The sequence below is a fragment of the Peromyscus leucopus genome, chromosome 11, assembly GCF_004664715.2.
Source record: "Peromyscus leucopus breed LL Stock chromosome 11, UCI_PerLeu_2.1, whole genome shotgun sequence".
In the NCBI taxonomy this organism is placed as follows: Eukaryota; Metazoa; Chordata; class Mammalia; order Rodentia; family Cricetidae; genus Peromyscus; species Peromyscus leucopus.
In genome coordinates, this window is record NC_051072.1 from 6,147,927 (window position 1) to 6,167,798 (window position 19,872).

Sequence of the window (19,872 nt, forward strand, 5' to 3'; positions counted from 1 at the left end):
TTTTCTTTCTTGGAGAATTTTTATAAGTTTATTTTGCAACAAATGCAGCAAAGTCTTAGGAAGACAAAACAACACTAATAAGTCCTGCACACCAGACATGAACATAGAGAATACTCTGGGTGTTTCCAAAGCCAGAGCAGGCCCTCATAGTCTGGAGGGCCCACACTTGCCATGAGAAGCAGGGTCCAATATGATTCAAAGGGGGACAGTCCCCTTTGAACCGTTGTGTGTGAGAGACAGGGGTGAGGACACATGGGGACTGTTAGTGGCAGCTGTACAGGCTAGGGAAAATACCTAGCTTCCTCAGGAGACAGAAATGAGAGCCCAAGATGTGCTTTCATAAACACGCCCTTACACATCACATATAAGGGTATTTATTTTCTCTTGTCTGGCTGCTTCCTGGACTGTGGAGTACAGCACTGCCCAGTGATGTAACCAGCTGGCTCTCAGACCGCATTACGTCTCTTTTTATCAAGTCTCATCAGGAGGCCCTGTTTGTTAGAGGTCTCTGAGAGGACCTCCCTCCAGATGTGCACAAAGCCCGAGTCAGTGAAGCTGTCCAGACAGCCAGGGCTGGGAGGACATCTGTCCCTTTACATCTCACCGAGAAAGGAAATCCAGTGCTGGACAGTGCAGGAGAAGAGAGACATCTGGTTCCCAGGGTGCCTGAAGAATTTCCTTGAGCTCCAATTAGAGTCAGTGTGGTAGAATGCAGTCTGTGCCTGGCTATTCCACATGTGAGCCCCAACTGCTAGGCAGTGCTCCGAAGCCAGCCGAGAGCAGAGGAGAGCTGCAATCAGCCCAGGCCATGGGCTGCCGCTCTCAGAGCTGCAGAGCCTCCATCTCCGCCGCTGAGTGAGGGCCCTGGCTGTCGTGTGAGGAGAGGTAGGGTCGGGGGCTCTGGACCGTTAGATCCCCACTCACCATGCCTAACGGCATTAAGCCAGCGAACACGTTGGACCCTCTTTCTTCTGTCGGCTCAGCCTACTGCAGCGGCAGACAGCCAGGCACCTGCAAGTACTGGATCCTCGACCTAGGTATGCCGCTTCTCCGGATGCTCATTCTGCACTTCTTTCTCCCCTGCTTCCTTCCCACCAGCTGCTTCAGCTCTTGATGTGTGTTTGGAAACAGAAATGTCTCATGTACCGATGCTCACTGCCTTGTAAAGGGCTGGGTGGGAATGGCTTGTGGGGGACCCTGGAAATGTGGCCAGGAACCAAGACCAGGGCTGTGCTCAGGCATTGGTGCCGTGGGGCATCTCTAAAGCCTGGGCACTGCAGCGGATGCTCTCTTTTCTCTGAAATGGCATATGAACAGCCTAGTGTGATCTGTGCTCCAGCGTGCCTTCTCATGACTTAGCTGTCTCCGCTTTAATGTGTTCTGGGAGTTTTCAGAGTAGTTGAAAGAATAACAGTGTTGTAGCACTGGTGTCTAGACTCTGTGTTTCTTTTAAGAACTGTGGCATGTAAGACAAAGTCAGATGGGAGAGATGCACTCTCCAGCCTCTCCAGTCTGCATTAAGGGAGTCTGGGTGCTAGGGTCTGGCTTTGTCCATCAGATAGAGAAATAAAGAAAAGGGGACCCTACAAATGTCTCTTGAGAGACACTCCAGTTTGAGGAGGATAAAGGATACAGAAAGCCCAAGTGAGGGAAGACTTAGATCTGCCCAATGCCTATGGCACTCGCCTTCTCCATCCCAGGGCTGGCCGGCTTTCTGTCCATCACCTCTGGCATCTGGCACCACATGCAACCAGCAAAATGATTTCTCAGGAGCTACCACCTACTTCCTACTTCCCAGGGGTGGTTTCTGCCAGAACTCTCATCCTGGCCTGGTTCTCTTTCAGTATCTGCTCTTACATGCTTCTAACCACTGTCCACATACACACTTCAAAGTGGGCAGCATGATGTAGAGCCAGAGGGAGCTGCTGAGACTCTCCAGGCACTTCTCGTTCACTGTTAACTTGACTGACTAAGGATTAGTTGGGGTGGAGGGTCCCCAGTAAAGGAGACATATCATGGGTAAAGGGGGCACTGAATAGGCATTCAGCACTTGCGACGAAGTGGTACTGCTTACCTCTGGGTGGTGTCCTTGGGAGGTCAGAGGGAAACAACAGATTTGTGTTTGATTTATAGACCCTTAAGGAAGTAAATATCGACCCTGTGAGTGTTCATTTTGCTTCTGGAAACATGGTTTTCTATGATATTTCTTCATAGGTTTCATTCACAAAGCTATCAGTATTTTCAGTCACTGGCAGGTGGTGACGATGGTTTTTATCATATTTGTGTTGATTACACTGTCCCAAAGTGGTTTTTTTCTTGAGAGCTGATGCCCTACTATGTGAAGGTTCATGACCTGGATCTACCCAGTTAGGGATGCTGGCCAGTAGGCATTCCTGCGGTGGGAAGATGAAAGTAGATGAGGCATGAGCTCACTTGATTAAAAATAACTGATGCAGAAAAAACAATTGGTAATGTCAACGTCTGATGCAGAGTCTGGACCACTAGGGAGCTCTGGCATATGTGCAGATTACCTCATCTGCATGAACTTGATCATCTCTCCCCGAAAAGCGAGACTCCAGATAGAGCATCCCTCCTGGGGGGTCATTGAGTGCCCAGGCATTTAATGGCTCTTGAGACATAGCATCTTCTTTTCTGTAGAGGGGCCTTTGAGTCCTAGAAGTATTTAATACTTTAGGATTTCTTACTATAGGATATTATTAGACTTTTTCATAATGGAGGATGATTATGCTATGATATTTCCTATACATATTTTTGTTCTGATAATTATTAAATTATTAAGAAAGTCTTAAGAGATATTATTAAAGTTGGTACCACAGATTGTTTTTATGTTGACCCACATTTAAAAAGAAGAGAAAATGCTGTTTCACACTAAAGGATGGATGGAGGGAAATGAAAGTCCAGCAGCGTATCCCTTCCACTACTCTCAGGAAGATGGCTGGCTATTCATCATTTTCAAAATTCTACAGTAATTTAAGGCACCTTCCCCAACATTGTATCAGAGTTATATTTTAAATATTCACTGATCCTATTTCTACATCAATTATGGAAGGTTATATGTCCATCAGACTTGAACAGAAAAGAAGATTCTGACTCATAGCCAGGAAATAAATTCCAAAGTAGATTTCTTTATGCTTGTCAAGATTTCCAAAGTGGTCACAGGCCGTTTTGTGCACTTGTAAATGATGTGGGCATTGACCTCTGGGGAAAGGCCTGCATCTGCTTCCTGTACAGTGAGTGGGGTGGTACCTGCTGCAAGGGAGTCTGTTCTGCTTGGAGTTTCTACCTGGAAGCTCAGTTCACTTGTGATGTTGATAGCCTTAGGCAGAAGATTTAAACAACTGTTAGGAAATTAAAAAAAAAAAAGAGAAGGTAAAGTTCAGGACTGTCAGTGTGGTGCTGGCACACACCTGGAATCCCAGCATTCAAGAGGCTAAGACCAGGAGTCTTGAGTCCCAGGCCAGCCTGGGCTACATAGCTTTTATACTGTCTTTTTTTTTTTTTTTCTTTGAGAATTTCATACAGTATATTTTGGTCATATTTCTCTCCTCCCCCTGGCTTTTCCCAGACCTCCCTATCCACCCAATTTCATGTTCTTTCTATCACAAATAAAACAGAATAAAAACCCATATATGTGTGATTGATATGCCCAGTAACACTCCATTGAAGAAAACTGGTTGTACCTGTAGCCATCAGTTGTGAAGAGCATCTTGGCTAGGAGTGAGACTTAGTTCCCACTTCTCCTCTCTGTGCTGCGGCTTTGCTAGGCACTGTCTTAAATAAATAAATATTTTTTTTTAAAAAACTGTAAATTGTCTTATAGGTAACTCCAGTGAGAGCACCCAGTTGTATAATGAGATGGTGAAGCTGTTGAGTAGTTCATTCTGAAGTAGCCACAACCATGCAGGATCCAGTCCAGCACTGTGCATATCTCCTGCATTAGACTCTGGAAGAATCCTCCATAACAGTGAACAGATTCCCATACAAAGCACTGTGTGGTTTGGAATTCCGATTTTGATTCAAGTCTTTCCTAACCTTTCCTGGAGGATGGGAGCACATAGACTGTTCACCTCAGTGTGAATAAACAAAGATAGTAGCCTCCTCAGAGGATTGTTTTGGCTGTGAAGACTGGCTGTCTCATATAAACCATGGAGCAGTCTAAATTCTATCTCCACTGCACCTCCACTTGAACACCGCTAACTCAGTGGGGTGGGGGTTGGGGGGGGCACGCCTTTCATCCCAGCACTCGGGAAGGTAGATGCAGGTGAATCTCTGTGAGTTCAAGGCCAGCTTGGTCTACAGAGTGAGTTCCAGAACAGCCAGGACTACACAGAGAACTCCTGTCTCGAAAAGCCTAAATCATTCAAAGTTTACAGTATGCTGTATGCATTGCACGGGACCCCAGGGAATAGCACACACAGTACTGCAGAAACCGGAACCAGTACTTCGTCCCTCACTCCACCCAGGTGACTTCGGATAAGTGTGTTAGTGCACGGGCCTGCAGTGACGTCATCGCACCCCCACCCCTCACACTCCCACCCCTCACACACACACCTGCACTGTTGCCTATTGTGTGCTTCAGAATCCTCATTCACATTTGTTTATTGTATTTTTTTAAAGCAAAGTTCATTCATAAAATAATTTTGTTCTCACTTTTATAGAAAAGGTTTTACATGCTGCATGGATAATAATCCAGGGGAAAATGTGAAATTTTGGCTCATGTTCCCGCTGATTTTCTAGTGAATGTGGAATTTTGAGATACACGTAGATACTAGTAATAGCAGTGGAGCTCCCTTCCTTGCAAGTAGCCTTAGCCATGCCAAAGTCCGGCTGTTGGGCAAAAATGACTTTCTGGTCTGGAATTGACTTTGCTAGATGGGGCCAGCATCTTGCTGGTGAGCTGCAGTCTCTATCTTTGCTGGTCTATCTTTCTAAGTATGCCGCAGCAGCTAGGCTTCAGGGAGAACACAGATTTATGGCTTTTCATTCGGAAGAATTTCCTCCAGGTGCTCTGAGTTGGCCTCTAGGGTGAGTGAGCAAGTCCATAAACACAGGGAGGTTGGAATAATGAGCCTTGGAATTTGTCCAGGGAGCCTCGATTTCCTCTTCCCGCCTGCAGGAATGGGGGTGGGGGCTGGGCAGCCACACACCAGATGCTCTGCTTCATTTTTTTTTTTTTTTTTTTTTTTTGCGGTTCTCTCCTAAGACCGTGAAAATCTGAGGGACCAGATCAGGATCCTTAACTGTAACAACCAGAAAACTCACAAGCGTGGGAGCAGCGGGGAAGAGTCCCCATGGGCCACCACGGAGAGTGTTTGGATGTGTCTCCCCTCGTCTCTCTGTGTGCAAACCAATGTCTCTCTTGTTGACACTTTTAATAGTTGGCCATCCTTTTTCCACAGACGCACAACTGAAAATGCTTTCTGTGTTAGCTCTTACGGTTAACTCGCAGTCCTGGGGTGCAAATGAACTCATGACTGTCACCTGGAAGAAGAAGGGCCAGGCGTCAAGCTTGAGATGCAAGAATATGAGCTCTAAGGCAGCCCCCTTTCTTTCTCTTTTCTCTCTCTAAGCTGATGGAGCCCAGTGGCACGGAACGTGAATCTCAGGCTCCGTCATGGCAGAGGGAATGTGCTGTGCTCTGGTAACACAGGAACTGAGAACTGAGTGTTTTCCCTTTGTCTCTCTTCAACTAAAAAGAAAAACAGCACACAGCGCCTGCCCCAGCCGCGTTCCGCCCCGGCCCCACGCAGAAGCTGTTTGACTGCTTCCTGTGGTTGCTTGCTTCCTGGAGGTGGCAGCGCCACTTTATCACAGGGACACTGATTAAAGCCAAGGACAGGATCCTGCTTTAATTGGTGTTCCTCGCAGAGGCGGTAGCTCTTTTCATCCCCTTTGTCTCCAAGCCTGCTTTGTTTCTTCCTGGAATAACTCCAGGCCCTCTCCCTCCATCCTCCTCACAGTTACCAGTCAGTGGCTTGAATAACACAGAGGGAAGAGTTCTTGTAGCAGGACTCTGTTAACAAGAGTCGACCCTTAGAAAGCTGCCGGCCTTTTCCTGAGGGGGACGGGAAGGACTGTCAGCTCCCTCCAAAGACAGGCACCCCAGCCTTCTTTTCACTCTTTGGTTTGTGTTGTTTTAGTGTGTGATCACTCCAAAAAAGAGGGGAACAATACTTTAAAAGCCACTAAATGATGACTAAAGAGAAGCATGTCATTTGGGCCTATGAGGGAGGTGGGAAGCAAGGGGTGGACGGTGGCGATGTGCACGTCCACAGGCGTCTGTGGGCATCAGTTGTATCCGCGTTTGGTCACATGCTCTAAGCTTCAGCTGCAGCACCATTTTGCTTTTGTTAGCGTTACTAAAATACAATCTGGAAGGAATTCCTAATGGGTTAGGACTCTTTTGTCTCTTTGTTTTTGAACTAAACCAGGAACTCCAGAATATGTGCTGGATATTTGCTTTGTGGTTTGGGAGAGAGTGATCTGCTTCCTCCCTCTACACAGCTATAACTCTTCTAAACTAATAGTCCATCCCTTGAGAGTGCAGCCACAGCTAACCCACCCCGTGGAGGATGTGGAGCGCGATAACACTTGGCAGACTCGCTGCAGAATGTTCCAGGGCCTCCCCGCTGCCTCGTGATGCCGTATAAAAATGAGCATATCGGTGTGGGCTCCGTGACAACTTTTATAAGTTTGCACGGGTCAGAGCTGGCTCAATTATGTGTTTGCTAATGCAATTCAGACATTTTTGAGGCAGTGAAACACTTCCCTGTGTTGACATTCTGGATCTGGTTTTAATTTTAAAAGAATAATAATAAATTTATACATGAACAAAGCATAGTCTTATCACCATTTCAACTAAACCACATAGTTTAACTGTAGAATGCTCTTTTAAACCATGTTATATTGCAAGGTCTTTATGTGTCCCCTGCTTCACGGGAAGACAGGTTTTAGCTTTTAAAAGCATCTGCCTTCCACCCAAATTGTAGATTTCCCCTTTAACAAGGCAAGCCAAGTGACTTCATTTTTTTAACATGTAAGAAGAAGACAGTAACTGAAAGTATAAATGTTCTTTGTGGAAAGTGTTCCAGATGTAGATGTTCTATAGATAAGATTAGATATTTCTGTTCCTATCACTTTGTGTTGAGTTTCAGAGACCATTGTGACCATGAGTTAAGTATCCAGGATTCCTAACATCATTAGAGGCTGTGAAAGCAGAATGGTGTGTGGGCGTCATGTGACTGCCTGTTATCCCCCAAATTAACTGTGTGTTCCTGTAAATGATGAGCTGTGTGTCTGTTCAGGCAACAGTAAACACTGCAGTGCTCTGGAAATGACTCCACAAACAGAAATGAAGAACTGAGGCATTGTTACTTCACAAAATAGAAAGCCTCCTTATCCCTCTGGCCCCTGGGTTTTTGTTTGTTTTTAGTAACTCTTCTTTAAGGGACACAGTTTGAGTTTGGGGTGCCACAGAGGATCTCGGCCAAACAGAAAAGCTTGATGCACCACCAAGCACTCAGAAGGGCCCCTGCTTTGGAGCTGCGTAGACCAGATAATGTCCTCGTTCTGTAGGGTATCACTCTGCCTCTGGTGCCTGGGTGAAGGTGGGGTCTCCTCCAGCCTGGAGCCTCAGTGAGAGCTCAGTCTCCGACCTCCCAGGGCTGCTGTAGGTCCCTCTCCTACTCACGGTTCCCAGGAGCAGTGTGGCACACAGCTCAGTGTGGACATCACCCGGCTGCGTGCTGACCAGAGAGCATCCGTGAGGGCTCCTGCAGAGACATTGTGCCTCCTTCCAGCCCTACTCACACCATGAAGGAAGACTGGGCTGGGTTGGAGGGTGAGAGAAAGCTGATAGTTTGTGGGGTTCATACATGTCTTTCTGGCCTCAGTTTTTGTTTGTTTCTATTTTTAAGAAATTGTGTGTGTGTGTGTGTGTGTGTGTGTGTGTGTGTGTGTGTGTGTGTGTGTGTGTGTAGCACTGCTATCTGAAACAGTCTGCTTTTGACCTTGAATCTTAAGACCCTACCATTCATCGTTGGCAAAATAGTTCAGCGGGGACCTTTTCTCCTCTCTGACAGTTCAGATGTTTGCAGAAAATCCTGCTGCTCATCTCCCACCAAAGTACATGAGCCTGACGCACATAAAAAGCACTGGAAACAGCCTGGTCATTCTAGATGCCAGAAACGAGGACTAGAAAATTCCTCCAAGTCAGTGTTCATCCAGAGCAGAGAAAGATTGCCTTTAGAAGTGAGCTCTAACTTGATGGGGGGATCAGTAGCGGAAGGGGGGTGGGGGAAAGCCATCTTTCACAGCACGGCGCTCTTTTTAACAATGGTGTGAGTGTTAGGCAGCAGCTGTGTGTCCACCAGCTGACCTGTAGGCGGCTACAGGGATGCCTGGCTCTCCTGTGCCACTGCTGGATGGAAACAAGAAAGGTGGGCAGGACCTCTCGAGAGGCCCCTAGGAAGAAGGGGTCACCTCCTCTCTCTGCCTCTCCTAAGCGGGGTGTATACAAGGAGCCCAGAAAGTGCCAGGGAGGAGCTGGTTGTTGCTGTGTTCATCTTGTTCTCTTGTCGCCATGGTTACCCTCTTCAGAGCCCTGATTTATAAGGCTCCCTTTGCCTGGAAGCAGACAGCCTGGCCATCAGCCATTCACCTGCTGCAGATCCTCATACTTGGAGAGTCCGGCTCCACCATCCCTCGATTGGGTAGAGTTCCTGACACCCAGGCCAGCTCAACCTATCCTTCCATGATGCCTCTGCATTGTCTCACCTCTGGTGTATTTTTGAACGTCTGTTTGGGCGACGTTTAAGACATGAATGAGACCCTGTGTGTCTGACTCGCCAACTACAGGATTGTGCTGTTTGTTCTTTGTGTCTCTTTATCTGAGACTTTAGTGACGGCATTTAAAAGGACCTTTGAAATGAAATGGCCTCCAGACTAGAAATTCTGACATCTAGCCTCCCTCTTCCAGGATAAATCCTAGAGCCATGCTTCCTGATGTTAGTATAATATTCAAGTGTGTCAGGAAGAAAACTTAAGACCAGTCCTATTGAGAGTTTTCTAGAGGTCCACAGACCCCAGCTCACCCGGCTTGGCTTGGGTATTAAGGGGGCAGACACCGCATGACCTGGTAAAACTGAGACTAGAGCACAAACCAGGTTCATATATGTTCGAATGCTTACGTGTTCCCGTGCCTGTGTGCAGACATGCTCAAGTCCCTATGCGTGGTTCTGGCTCTCGGCCATCATGAAGAACAGGCCGTAGCAGTTCCTCTTGGGTTGGTTTTAATTGATGCCCATGACTGTTTTGTGATTTGGGACTCAGGGGTCGTGAGAGTTGGGGAGGGGGCACTGCCGTACGCTCCCCGGTGAGTGTGTGGGAGGGTGCCGCTGGAGAGGAGCTGCATCTGTTGGTCGTTGGTGTGCATTTTCTCAGGCTGCAGAGACATGTGTTCCTCATTACAACATGATCCGTGGCAGTGCTGTGCTGGGGCCTCTAGTGCAATCTGGGCTTTTATTTATTTTTTTTTAAGGCAAAGAAATTTATCTTTTCTCCCTTGTGTCTTCTGTACTCACTTCATATTTGATGCAGACACAAAGTTTGCATTTTTTGCACCAAGGACCCTCTCGGCACCACACTATAAAGTGTGTAAAATGAACTTGGTGTTCTTTTTCCACATTTTAACTCATCGCCCTTCTCCAGACTCAGTGCTTCTCCATGGCTCCTACCTCTAGAAGGATTACTTCCCGTGCTAGCGTGGCATCCGTGTGACAGCTGCAGCCTGGCAGTGTGCAGGAAAGGCATAGAATTCTGGCACCCAGTGACCGACCAGTCATCACTACCACACTGATGGAGCCTCAGTGCCAGGGGACAAATTAGGACTCAGTGGGGTCACTGGACAGAAGAGACTGAACCTGTGTCAGAGCAAGGAAACTGGAATAGGAAATAGAAGGCAGGCAAGGAAAGATTTCAGATCTCGCTCACAATCAGAAGCTGGATTCTGACTTGGAAAATGACTGTGAAAACACATCTGTCCTTAGCCGCCAGTGCTGTACCATGTCACAAAGCAGGCCGGTGTCTCTTCCCGAGTCCCTCAGCTGACTCCCCAGATGAATTACCCACCATCATCTCCAGTATTTGTGGACTTCAGACCATTGTAATCGTCATGTAAGACAAGACATGGTCCCTGAATGCTGCATCCGGAGGAGTAGCTTACAGATTGGCTTACTTTTTATGTCGTCTTGAGAATCTCTAGGGCACTGTAGCATCTCTCTCTCTTTTCTAATAAGAAAAAAAGATACCTTGGTTCTAAAAACAGAGACTTTAAATCGCATTTGAAGAATGTAGAGATGCTGTGGAATGTTCTAGACAGTTCAGTCCCTGTCGAGCTAGCAGCCTGTTTGTTCTTTGCTTACTGAATAGTGTGCATCTCTAGTTCAGTGTGTCCAGTGCTGGCTCCCTAGTATGGCTTTCTCAACAAAAGCTCATCTGCATTCAACTCTTGATAAGTTTGGTACAGACCGTTAAAGCCTGCCCAGCTGGTCTCAAGCTTTAGAAGCGCAGTTCCAGGGTTGTCTTTCTTAAATAGTAGGGATGAGATAAACTCGCCTACATGAACTGGAAATGAGTGCTTTGTTTTAGAAATTTCTTTTGAGTTATGCTTACCCTGACTAAAGATTAAAGACATCGTGGCATAGTTCATCTGACGCATGTTCTTCAACACACCCACAGTGGACACCAAGATAGAATAATGACCATTAACCAGGATCTGCAGCTTCCATTCAGTGATGCAGTGTCAGTCTAGGAATGTGAGACTTGGGTATCTGCCCCAGCACGCATGCTCGCGCGTGAGCATGCGCGCACTATCTCTCTCTCTCTCTCTCTCTCTCTCTCTCTCTCTCTCTCTCTCTCTCTCTCTCTCTCTCTTTCATTCATTTGGGGATACTGCAAGAGAATTTGAAATGTGAGACAAATGTTTACTGGAAAGTCTCCCAGTGTTGAGTACATGTATCTTGTAGTGGCCATGCCTTCTCATCCATGTCTCGGCTGTCAGCAATTGTCCCATGTGTGCTTGGTTGATGTGATATGGGTGAGGGAAGCCTGAACAGCAGAGGCAGAGGACCGAGGGGACAAGGCCCATGTAGTCCCAGCTGCTCTCCCCACTGCAAGCCTTGAAGTAGATCATCTTGCTCCATTTCCCTGCATCCCTGCATCCTTGATGTTTGAAGTTTCTTTTTTTTTTTCTATGCAAAAACATGAATATTGCCTACTGTCTGTTAGGTTATGTTTAAAATAGCCTTTTTTATAATGTCCCCACCCAGCAGAAGGAAAATCATAACCATTTTACACCTCAAGAGACTAACGCAGAAGAAGGCCATGGGCTTTAAAGATGCTTACACCCTGCAGGTGACAGGCAAGGCTGCAGCTCCACCCTCAGCCTGCCTCCCTTTGTCTGCCAGCAATCCCCTCAGCAAAGAGTTGCAGGACCCCTGCGCGTGCCAGTCAGGCCCCAGCCCCCAGGTCCACTGCCTGCACTCAGGGGCACATCCCTCCCCTGTGGAGACATTTGAAACCAAAGAAATGTAGGTTTGGGTGAGTCATTTTCAAGCTCAGAGTATGCAGTATTTAATTCTAAAAGTTTGCTAAAACTCCTCAGCACTCCAAGCCTTGCTGCAGAACATAGCGGACTCTCTGGGACTTTCTCCCTTTGTGAAAGTGGGGAGAAAGCTGGAAAAAGCAAACAAATGAAAAACCCTCCAGCTTCCTTAGTCTGCAGCTAGCAGGATATGATCCCTCTTTTTTTTTCTTACATTTTTAAGTGCTTTTATTAATCACAGATGTTCAGATTTACAGACTGAGAGTAGAAAGATCTCCCCACCCCACCCCACCCCCGCTGTGCGCATGTGAAAATCTTTCCTCTTTGGCTTTTTTTTTTTTTTTTTTTTTTTTTTTTTTTTTTTTTTTTTTTTTTGGTCTGTTTCCATTTTAAAAGGAATCCACTATAACCATTGTGTGACCTCAACCTTGGCAAAGACGCCCCATACCTGAGAATTCCTCCCCAAATGGGCCCCAGCAGATAATGGTATCTTTCCTGTGTGCACACCTGCATGGATTTTTAAGCTTGCTAGAATCCCTTTATCCTGAAATTTATCCTTTTTAATGAAGGACAGATTTCTTTCTAAATAGAAGTAGAATGAAGTCACGATCTAGGTCGTTTCAGCCATGGGTTTTTAGTATTTCCTAGACACTGTGCTAAGCTCATATCGCTATTAACTCATAGTGCCCATGAGTTCTGGGTATTGTCGGGACACTTGCTGTTTGTATAAACACAACGTATTCATTCTGTAGCACCAGGGAGTCCAGGTGCTTACTACGGTTTATAAAGCTGCTTCATTCTACTCCTATTGTTTCTTCAAGTCCCATTGGGACCCTGTAAGGTGTGGCAACCTGGGTACACGAGTCTGCCTGGATCGCCTCTGAGAGGCCCTAGCAACACAGGCGTTCTGTGACACCCGTCTTAGGTCCTCCTTCTGTGCCCGGAGGAACAGGATTCTTTTCAGTTGAGAGAGGAAAGCCTGCCTCCAAACCACGCAGGAGCTAACGGCTTTCCTGCAGTCTAGGAAAGGTGGCGTTGGGGTGAGGAGCAGAGCTGAGAGCATGGGGGAGGACGTGAAAATGTGAAGAGACCTGTCTGTCAGAGCTGCGGGGCCATCTCAGTCCTGAGCCGTCTCTCTGCCCTGTGCGGTGTTTACCTTGGTCAATGCTGTTCACAGGCACCAAACCTGGACTCTGCCCTAAGAAAAAGCCTTGTGTGGCATCAGAGGGAGAGAGACAGGGGCCACAAGAGAGGTGTCTGCTGATCTGGTGTCCATATAAGTGGAAATTCACAACTGTGTGTACTTCACCAAAGGGAGAGAGCACCTGTATTTATCACAGAACTGATCACCATCTGCCACACTCAGGCTCTCACTGTCCGCAGTGATAGGCTTACATTATCCATCAGTGTCCTTGGGGTGGGCAAACAAACACAAGGCTAGCCTGTATCCAGTTCATTTGCTCACCCTTTACTCCATATCTACTTACTAAGCCCAGGATGTACCGAGCAGCCTGTGGGCAGTTAGGCTCCTGCCCACAGTGTTTGCCTCAGTGGACTGGTTGTCCACCAAGGGGACTCTCCTCCTGAGGACTCTCTTTCTGAGCCTGGCAGTCCACACAGATCCTGCACAGTCGGGTCAGGGTACCCGGGAAAGGAACACGTGGGCCACACAGGGGCTGCTGGGCTGCTCTCGGGCAGCAGGCACTCAGGGTCCGGGTTTGGTTGGCTCCTGGCAGTCCACCGGCTGCAGTGGCCTCCAGAGCCTTCCGAGAAAGACCAGTGTGCTGACCAGTAAGTGGGTCTTTCCAGAGGGACTGCCCTGTGAGCTCTGTGCTGGGTGTGGAACTGTTGCCCACTCTGTGCCCAGGGACACTGGTGGCTACGCATCCACTAGAGGGATGCAGCAGGCCTATGATGGCATTGAAAATGTACCAGTGTGGCTGGGCTTCTGGACAGAACCAGTTATTCAGGTAACCAGGACAGCAGCAGATACTTTACCACGTTCTGTTACTGATCCTGCTGGGTTCAGGTACTTCTGAAGCTTTTTAAACTTCTGATTTATGCATTGTGTCACAGCCTAGCACAGAGCAGGTATGTGGGCTGTTAGGATCTACAGACTCAGGCAGAGAATTTTGGTAGTTTAAAACATATACATATATATATTTGTGTGTATATATACATATACATAATATACACACTGTGTTGTTGCAAAATTTCAAAAGCGTGAGGAATTTGACTTTATGCTTATGAACTGGAAGGAAGAATTATTTATCTGTTTATTTTTCCCATTGCTAATAACCCAAATTCTGACTGACTTGCCAGATTTACATTAACTACAATAGGACATCTGCTAACCTTAAAGACAGAATCTATTTTCCCTCTGCATCTTCAGACTTCTGAAATGAAAACACTTTTCAAAGTAAAATGAAAAGTTCAGCCCAGTTTGCTTCTAAATCCGTAATGGCTGCCCGCACTGGTGATATTGTTTTCCCCAGTGAAGTAAAGTACAGTCACCTAGTGACCTGGTGCAGCAGAGCTCAGGAGAAAGGTGTCCCTTTACAGTCACCGTGTCAAATCCTTGTGTCCACCTGCTGACCACACACTGTTAGAGACTTTAAAGACGTTTAATTGAATCAGGCATAGTGGTGTGTACTTGTAATACCAGTACATATGAGAGACTGAGGCCAGTCTGAACCGTAAGCAAGACCTTGTCAGGGAAAAAAAATATGGGTTACCAAACCCTCCACCTCTCTGTCCTTGATATGGTCACTGTACCAAGAGGCCTGAGCTGAGGATGCTGGCGTCTGTGCTCCTGGATGCAGGGAAGGAGGTTGACCTGGAGCTTTCATCTTCTCCTGACTCTTCTGGGTTGTGTCTGACAATGGCCTGGTATGAACACAGCACAACAACTCTCACTAAAAACAAAATAAATGGTCGAGTAGTGGTGGCGCAAGCCTTTCATCCCAGCAAATTGGGAGGCAGAGACAGGCAGATCTCTGTGAGTTCGAGGTCAGCCTGGTTTACTGAGTGAGTCCCAGGACAGCCAGGACTGTTACACAGAGAAACCCTGTCTTTAAAAAATAATAAAAAAATAAATAAATAAACAAACAAACAAAAATAAATAAAATAGTGAATACATGCACAGGTATGCATATACATACTGTATGTTACATGCACGGACAAAAGAGTTATTTCTTAGCAATCATTGATTAGTTTTGAACCAGTTTGCCTCTGGAAGAAAAGTACAGATTTTTAAACAAGAATGATGCATGGTCATATCCTCCTCCAGCCTGTGTCTTGGGCAGAGAAACACTGAGTTAGCAATTAGATGAGCATCAGCTGTCTCATGTCATGTCTCAAGCCCTCATGGGAGTTGCTGGTGGTGCTACATGTAGTCCCAGGCCTCTGGGCTTAACACTCCAGCTGTGTTATCTCCTGCACACAGTGGTCTCTGGTGCCGTAAGGCAAAGAGCCTGTACAGACAGGTATGTGTGGGAAAGAGTGCTTTCAAAGAGTAATTGTCATACATTTTTAAGATTTCAAAGGGTCTAAGAAAATAAACGCATGGCCAGTGGTCATCTTTATGATTACGTCTCCTAAAAGAAATCATTCAATTCTGTGTCATTTTGACAGAACCCTCATATCAGGTGCTTGGAAAGTGACCACTCAGTTTCTGGTTGCTGCTTTCAGGTTTACAGAGACATTCCACCTAACTCTGGATTCTTTAGTCATTGTCCTCTTGAAAGTTTGTCAGCCCTGACTTAACTGTTTCGTTTTGAAACCCAGTGAGAAGCTGGCCATGGACACGCTTTCTGTAGAGCATTTTGGTTAGCTGAAAAGGCTTTCTGTTGCCCTTAGATTTAAAAACTGGATTGTCTTTGGTGTGATTGCTAGTATGTACTCAAGCATATGAGATAACATTGTTAAGTTGCCAACAAAGAAATTTGTCTGTCTTTGTCTATATTATCTATGAGCAAGTGGCTGTGGCCTTCCAGGCTGCCCACTAGCCTTGCTCTTTTCTGCATCCAATTGGTCCTGGGTGACAGCCTTGACAGATGGGTACTAGTGTCAGAGAGTCTCACCTCTTTCTTTCGGTGGGTGGGACAAGTGAATGGAAGGAAAATAGACAGACAGGTCAATATTTTCTGGTAATATCTGTCAAACTAAAATATGTGTCTGCCAAATATATTACTGTCAAACTAAATATTTCTTTGACTAGTTCATGATAATTTATATAACTAGTGCTTTAGAATTTTTTCTCTAAATTATTTCCTGATTTTATTAATCTAGCAAATGCTTAGAAATAATTTTAAATTATATCTTCCAGTGTCTTATAATTTAAGTAGTTAATGACTTTATTTTAATGGATGTGTGTGGTTGTTTTGCCTGCTTGTAAATCTGTGCCCCATGGTTATTCCTGGTACTTGTGGAGGCCAGAGGAGGGTGTCAGATCTCTTGGGAATGGAGTTGGTTGTGAGCTGCCATGTGAGTGCTGGGAACCAAACTCCAGTCCTCTAGAAGAGCATCTGGTGCTCTCAACTGCTGAGCCATCTCTCCAGCCTCCATTATGACATTTTAAGTCTAAGCATTTGAGTTGTGGTAGCACATAGTTTTGTGATCCTGGCACTTGGGAGGTAGAGGGGGAGAGTCAGGAATGCAAGGTCATCCTCAGCTTATCTAGCAGGCTCGAGGCCAGCCTGATCTACGTGAGACTCCATCTCAGAGACAAAAACAGATTAACATGATTGGGTCTGTAGAGTGGTCACACTGGACTTGGTGACATGAGTTACTTTTGGAAAAGGGCAGTGCATCTTGGGAAAGATCGTCTGTAGCAGAAATCTGTAACACGATACAGAAATCCAGCTTGATAACCATCCTAGAAGAGAGCAGTATCAGCCCTCTCCTCTGTTTCTACATGGAGGTAAAGACGCGTCTACGTCCCCAGCAGCTCACCTGAGATTCTGTCGAGCTGGGGAATAAGCATGGTGACTTACGTGGCACGGACTTGACCCCAGTGCTGGGGAACTTTGTCATGTTCAGTGAACGCCTTCTTTTTTCTTCTCATCCCGTCAGACTCACTCTCTGTCTCCAGTAATGATGCCAGCCCACCGGCCTCTGTGGCTTCCCTTCAGCCCCACATGATCGGAGCACAGAGCTCACCAGGTCCCAAGCGGCCGGGCAACACCCTGCGCAAGTGGCTCACAAGCCCTGTGCGCCGGCTCAGCAGCGGCAAGGCCGACGGGCACGCGAAGAAGCTGGCCCACAAGCACAAGAAGAGTAGGGAGGTCCGGAAGAGTGCGGATGCTGGCTCACAGAAGGATTCTGACGACAGCGCGGCCACCCCGCAGGATGAGACCATCGAGGAGGTGGGTCTGTGTGACAGGCTTGTGACTATTGTCATTTATGTCGTGGGGGTCCAAAGGCTCCTTCCAATGGTTCCTTTCTTTTGAGTTAAGAGTAGTTGCTGTCTTGGGAAGACAGTGTGGGATTGCCCCTTTTAGGTTTCTGGTTTTCGGACTGTTAGTGCACAGACAGGCTGAAAGACATTGTTAGAAATGCCAGTGAACTGCTTTTACCCACCATATGGGACTGGCCACACTATTCCTGTGCCACCAAAGTGACAGAGGACATCGAGGATATTTTTTTTTTCACTTCCCCTTTTGTCCAAGGACACTCTTGAATTATCCTTTGAGAAATCATCCTTCATGTCCCCAAGATGACCTTGGCCCTAACAAGGCCAGTGGGGATTTTAACTTGAGCTCAAGTTCTGCACCAGCTCGAAAAGGGGGGAGGGAGGCAGTGACAGACAGTGTCACTTTGTTTCATTTCATTGCTTCATGTGTTTTCTTCTTATTTCTATAAATCTGTGTTCTGTCATTAAAGCTAAAACTCAAATTTTTATGTAAGTAGGAACAGAGGAAATGAATGTGTGCTTAATTCTGGCCTCGCTGTGCTCTTCTGATTAACTCTTGAGGGCCCAGAGTCTAACCTGTATACCGGGCTTGGTTGTCATGGCCCAATGTGAAGGAGCAATCGTTGGTTTGATTTCAGAGGGGACGGAACGAGGGCCTCAGCAGCGGCACGCTGTCCAAATCCTCCTCCTCGGGCATGCAGAGCTGCGGAGAAGAAGAAGGAGAGGAGGGTGCTGATGCTGTGCCGCTGCCCCCACCCATGGCCATCCAGCAGCACAGCCTCCTGCAGCCGGACTCGCAGGACGACAAGGTAAAGGAGGGCCACACTCAGCCAGGCCAGAGGCGGAGCCTGGCTTTCATGCCAGCGCATTGCAGAGGCCAGGAGGGGCAGGGATGTGGGAGCAGGCGCTGGAAGCCTGCTGTTTTCCCGGCAGTCAGCCTGTTTATATCTCACACATATGAATAATAAGCCCATTGAGAACAAGCACTAGGCCAGCATATGCTGCTCCCATGTCACGTGGTCATGTAAATATGTGCAGTGTATTTAATGATGCTTCAGTAATTGCCTGCCGTTAAAGTAATTTTTAACATACTACTCAGAGTCCTCAAGAGAGCAAAAGTCTCCTGCCTTTCAGCACACAGTAGGAATCATGTTTCCTCCATAACGTGTTTTTGCACATGGCTTTCTAGTTAAAATAAGGCTGTGTTGCTCTCCGGTTACCTTTCCCAGCATTCCACGTGTGCTGGTAGGGTCAGAACCCCAGCAACTGTGTTGTTGCAAATGTAGGAGTCACCTGAGGTTCCTCCTTGGCTGTTTGAGGACCTCAAGCCATGCCAGTCCAGGTTTCCCTTCAGTTCTTACATCACTTTAGATTACATTTTATCCACTCCGATTGTAAAATCTCAAAAATACAGTATCAAAAGGGGAAACCTAATAAATGAAGCTTACACACCCTTTCTGCACCCTGGCTCCACCGTGGCCCTCACCATTTCTTAGGTGCTAACAATTGAGCTAGGAAGTCATTGCTGGTTTTTTTATTGTTAATCTTTTGTTTTGCTTTGTTTGGCAATAACTAAGTTTTCCGAATAAAACAGATGTGCGTTCAGCATTTTTTTTTCTTCCCCTTCTCCCCTTTTCCTTTCCTGACTCCCTTACCGATCTGTCAGTCAGCCTTTGTTTGACAACCAGGGAGGTAGGACAGTCAGCGATGGGCAGCAGTGAGGCCACCACACTCGGTGCTTAGTCACGGCACACGTCTCCACGGCCCATCCACCCCGTGCTGCACACAGTGGAGCACTGCCCGGGTGCGCTGGTCCTGAGGACACTGGCTGTGAGCTGCAGAGCCAAGCTTCAAGCTGTCTCCTTAGAGTTTAATGTCATCGCATGTGCAGGCCGGCCGGCCGGTCGGTCGGTCTGAGAGAGGAAGGGAAGGCTCTCACCTTGGGTAGTGACTGGCCAGGGAACCAGCTATGTGGTTGTCATGACAACTCGTAAGCGGCTTTGTAACAGTCTAAACTAATAGTTCTTTCAAAGCAGAAAAATAAAACTCCTTAAATCCAAGCACTGGGGAGCAGGCTTTATTGGCATATTTTCCTCCCTTAAAAGACGGAGTTGATGGAAGCTTGTTTCCTGGAATCATTTATTGCTTACCATGCAACCTGGTTGGGTATTATCAGTAGCAAGTCTTCTTTTACAAAAGTCTAGTGATGCTCCCAGACAGTGTACTATCTTGCACTAATTTTTTGTTTTGTTCTGTTTTCTCTTTCTGTAAACTTTCACTGCAGCATTATGTTGATTTGTGTTCTGTGTCTGTTTTGGCTCAGTTTCCTTACCTTTCCATTTGAGTTTATTTTTCCTTTGTTTTGTTCACCTCATAGTCCAGATTTCATGAGAGCAAACCAGTGTTTGTTTTGTAAAGTGCATATTTTGGTCCACACATGTAAAAGCCTGTTGTAAAAATCTGTATCTGTCCGCTGTGAGAAATGCATCTCTGGACAGCCAGCCACGTGTCGCATGCATCTCTGCTGTCCTTAATATGAAGCAAGGTTCATATTACCTATGCCCCACAAACCCCAGCTACTCCACAGCAGAAGTAATCTGCAAACAGTGTTTGCTAATTACTGAATCTCAGCTCAGTAGCCCCTCCCTCAGATTCCCTCACTGTCACCCCGTGACGCCCTCGATCTAGCCATAAGTGGCATCTGGTAGCTTGTGAGGCTTCAGCTCTTCTGTCCTCTGCAGTAATCATTGGGGAAATGGATGGCACAGGAAATGGTGAGCTTGTCCCCCTCCCCCATCTGGTCACTGCACCCTGGCTCCCTTCCCTTTCATAATCC

The 19,872-nt window shown here is 46.8% G+C and overlaps 1 protein-coding gene across 1 annotated transcript in view; it reads left to right on the forward strand.

The window, feature by feature from the left end:
• Trio (trio Rho guanine nucleotide exchange factor) overlaps positions 1-19,872 on the forward strand; it is a 317,342-nt gene that overhangs the window by 255,433 nt on the left and 42,037 nt on the right. The window contains 2 exon segments of the mRNA XM_028868161.2: positions 16,697-16,989; positions 17,675-17,845. Coding sequence (XP_028723994.2) covers positions 16,697-16,989; positions 17,675-17,845 — 464 coding nt within the window.